This window comes from Felis catus, chromosome B3 (genome assembly GCF_018350175.1).
Source record: "Felis catus isolate Fca126 chromosome B3, F.catus_Fca126_mat1.0, whole genome shotgun sequence".
NCBI classification, from domain to species: Eukaryota; Metazoa; Chordata; class Mammalia; order Carnivora; family Felidae; genus Felis; species Felis catus.
The window spans coordinates 131,311,709-131,315,891 of NC_058373.1; the positions used below are offsets into that span (position 1 = coordinate 131,311,709).

At 50.0% G+C, this 4,183-nt stretch overlaps 1 protein-coding gene across 1 annotated transcript; it reads left to right on the forward strand.

Annotated features, from left to right (window-relative positions):
- Positions 1-1,430: 1,430 nt before the first annotated feature.
- On the forward strand, positions 1,431-3,576 carry LOC123386248. The gene is made up of 3 exons (XM_045060672.1): positions 1,431-1,533; positions 1,727-2,056; positions 2,937-3,576. Exons 1-3 carry the CDS (start codon positions 1,431-1,433, stop codon positions 3,272-3,274), a joined length of 771 nt encoding a protein of 256 aa, XP_044916607.1. The 3' UTR covers positions 3,275-3,576.
- The last annotated feature ends 607 nt before the right edge of the window (positions 3,577-4,183 follow it).

A 4,183-nucleotide genomic window follows, 5' to 3' on the forward strand; every position in this document is an offset into this window, starting at 1 on the left:
AGGACTCAGTACATTTCAGTACAGCTTAGGACATGGAGTAAAGCAGGCCAAAGTTCAAGTCCTGGCTGTCACGTCCTGTGCCACCTTGGGCACAGTAACCTCTCTGAGAATCACTTTCTTACTGGGTATTCCTGCAATGATCATTCCTCCTTACCAGTTTTTTAGGAGGTGTATATGAAATAATATAAGGGAAGTGCCACATTCAGAATATGCACAGATTAGTGCTAACAAACGATAGCAATTGTTAATACATTTTAAAGGCGGGCTTGAAAGCTACCAGGGGAAGAAAACTACTAGATTCCTATATTGCAGATTCATATGGTTGAATTGGAGAGAAATAGGCACAAGTCAGAATCTAAATACAAAGCCGATCTGGAGGGCTGCTTCCAGAAACTTCCTCTGATAGAATATAGATAGATAGATAGATAGATAGATAGATAGATGGATGATTCTAGGGCATTAGTGTTACAGAACCCAGCACATGATGGGTCCTCCACAGATTTGAATCATTAATTAGTTAATTAATTAAAAATTGAATTGATACCAATTAATTTAACTGAACTTATACAACTGACAGCACAGCATCTTGTGTGTCATCGGACTCCTCAGAAGCATGGGGATCCAGCCACGGTATTTTCTTGTTTACACACCTATCAGTCAAACGCTAAGCTCTCGGCTGTACAGACGGAAGCAGTCAAGTCACTGCTCTCTCCTCCCTCTCCTAATAGACCGTAGCTTGCGTACCTTTCAGGGAGCAGCAGCAGGCTGTGATCCCACCAGATAAATTGGAGTGACAAAACTAACACTAAACCCGCAGAGATGAAATCCTAGGGGCCCACGAAAGGAGGAAGTTGGGTTGTCAGAGGCGGCAATCTGCCTGGGGGCAGGGAAGCACTCAAAGCAGCCGGAGGAGAGGAAGGTGGTGGATGTGAATCCAGAGAACCGGTCTCTCTGCTTCCCCAGCCCCAGAAGTCAAAGAAGGGCTCCATGGGCTGCAGAAAGCCCGAGAACAATGAAAGTGCAAGGCTTGTCCCTTCAGAATCTCGTGTTTGGGGGAAAAAAAAAAAAAAAGCATAACTGTAACTTTTTTGAATCCTCTTAATTGCTTTAGCAGGAAATCTCATTCAACCCGTGATCCGGATTTCCCTTCCCTTCGTCCCCCCAGCGTTGTGGCTATGTTTCAGGGGGGGTTATGCAGGGCCAGGGTATTGTTGCAAATTCTACAAGAGGCTGACTGGACCTCATTCATGCCCTGCCCACACCGGCGTCAGGACTTGCTTCCCACCCCCCCTCCACCCCTGTCTCCAACTAGGCTCCTATCCTCAGTCTACACCCGTCCTCGGTCTACACCTGTCCTCAGTCTGCACTGCTCAATGCAGCATCAGCCCTTGTTCCTGATTTCGAGGCCTGTTTGGGTCCCGCTATCTCCCATGTCCCCTGCCTTCTCCCGGAAGCGTGATGCTCTGACGTCACGCTGGCGTCTGGGGACCTTTGTGAGGCTAGGACCCTCTGCCTCTGACACCTTACTCTTCGGTGAGGGAGGATGACCCTGCGGGTGCCCTGCCACGCTGGGCTGGGTGGGATCAGTCCGCCTCGTGGACATCCAGCACAGTCACCTCTGTCCTGGGGACTGACCCCTCCTGAATCTCTGCTGGAAATGTGGACCCCGCACTAGAGGACTTGACTCTATCCTAACTCCTCCAAACCTAACTGGGGTTTACGTAAGCCACCCCCGGCCCCAGCTGCCAACTCGGCCCTTCCTTTCCCTCCATCTCCCCTCAGCCCAGGCTCGGAACTGGGAAGCTGGGCATCTTACTTTGCTACTGGTTTCCCTTAGGCCCAAGGTCTTTGGGACTCAGAGGCAAACATGTGTCCGTTCGGTCATGTCTCCCACCCACACGCCATCCCCTCCGAGAGCGCCGCTCCGGAACAGGCGCGCACGTACAAGAGAAGGCAAATCTGGAGGCGCGGAAACCCTGGGCGGCAGCTCCCACTTGCCCTGCTGAAGCCAGACTAGAAGCTGCAGATGAGGTACCGGGCCCACGCGCATGCTGGGGTGAGCACCAGAACCCCTGCTAAGCTGGGTATGGGACGTGGGGAGGGTGGGCAGGTGGGTACAATTCCGGAAGCAAACAGACGCAGGCCAGAATTTAAGCCAGGAGAATGAAAAGGGAAAATGGAGTTCTAAGCCTGGGGCTGGGAAAACGACCCTCAGGTTAGCATGAGGGTTCTGACCCCTGGATGGGCTCTTTCTGGCTGCCCTGGCTCAACACAACCTTCCCTGTGTGCGGCCAGGGAGCGCGGCAGGTCTGAGTTCAGGCGTGGCGGTCAGACGGCTGTGGTTCAAATCCCAGCGCTGCCCCTGGACCCACCCAAGCAGGTTGTCTAACCTCTTGCTGGGTTTCTGTTTCCTTATTTCTAAAATGAGGTGAACTCTTCCCAAAAGTTGTCACGCACAAACACACCTCTATACAAACAGACTCATACAACCAGGGCTCCTCCCTCAGCCACTCTGGAGCTCGGAAGGTGCTGGGTAAAATTAAAACAACTTCTTCTGGGCTTCTCCCAATGGGACATCAGTTTGACTTCCCGGCTGAAAGGGCTCCTTTGACTCTTCTTCCTGACATCATCTCAACCCCTTAAAAAGTAAACTCTTTACTCCCTGACAGTCACAAGCCCACCTAGTAATTAAGTATTCGAGCTACAGCTTTTATTTAGAGAGCTTCCCTAATTATCTGGGTGGGTGCAAACTCCCACCTGTGCTCATGATCAATCTTGGACCTGCACTAATCATCATACAACATAACGGCCTGCAATCTAAAGGCACAGGCAACCCCCAGGGGAGGCCATGGCGGGAGGGGGAATTACACGCAACCATTGGTGTATCTTAGAAATTCAGGATGTCCTTTTCTCGCTTTCTCTTTTTCTTCCCTTAGGAAGGCCCAACACAAAGCAGCAGCAGCAAGCAAGGAGCAGAGTCTTGCAGTGGGAGAGAAGGAAGCAGGACACCTGGGTGCTAAGCCCAGCTCTGCAACGCCGAGCACTCACAGCCCCATGTGCAAGGGGATGGACTGAAGCAGGGCGGTGGGGCCAGTGGCTGATCATTAGACTCCCTCGTAGAATAGCGACAACAAAAAGGTTCCTGGGCTATCTATCCACCTCAGACCTACTGAGTCAGAATCTCCAGGGCTGGTGCCCAGGGAATCTGTATATTTCAAAGCTTTCCGGAAGATTCTTGAGGTCTGTCGGGACCAAGAATCACTGGACACCATAGATAAAACCCAGGCCCCTTAAGCTTCAATAATCACCCTCTACTGCTTGTACACTTTAGTTATTGCCATTGGTATAAGAGTCCGAATGCCCCATCATAAGGAAAGAGCCCACGCCCCCTTAAAGCTGCGCTGAGAGGCTTCTCAGAAACTTGGGGACTTCTTTAGAGCTCACATGGTCTGTAGAGCTATTCTGTCGGCATTCTGAGCTGGCCAACTTCAAGAAACCGCCCCACGCATTGTAAGATACGTAGCACACCTGGCTTTTATTTGCTAAATGCAGTAAAATCTTGGTTTGCGAGCATAATTCATTCCAGAAACATGTTTGTCATCCAAAGCACTCGTGTATCAAAGAGAATTTCAAGAACCATTGGCTCAGTGGTGATCACGGGACGTCCTGCGTCACGTACTACTCGTACTGCAAGACATCACTCATTTATCAAGTGAAAATGTGTTAAAAGGTTTGCTCATCTTTGGCACGCTCGCGGAGCAAGTTACTCACAATCCAAGGCTTTACTCTACTCCTCATGCCCTCAGCTGCACCATGACTATGAAACACACTTCTCAGGTGAGGAAACCAGTGCCAGGGGTGTGTCGAGTAACAATAACTCCTACCTCACAGGCTTATCGTGAGAAGCAAATGAATAAATGCATGGGAGGCACTCATTAGCACAACGCCTGACTTTCAGAAGCGTTCAGTAAATGTTTATGATTATGATCATCATGATGATGATGATGCCAGAAGCACAATAAATTTCCAAATAGATGAAAATGGCCCTATAGCCATAAAATAGGAGTTACAAACCAGTCAAACATTGACCCTTGCTCAGTTGTTCAAGCTGGGCACAAGACAAGACCATAGTTGTCCATTTACACAAGAATCCCCTTCCCTGCATCCCACCGCCAGTCATCAT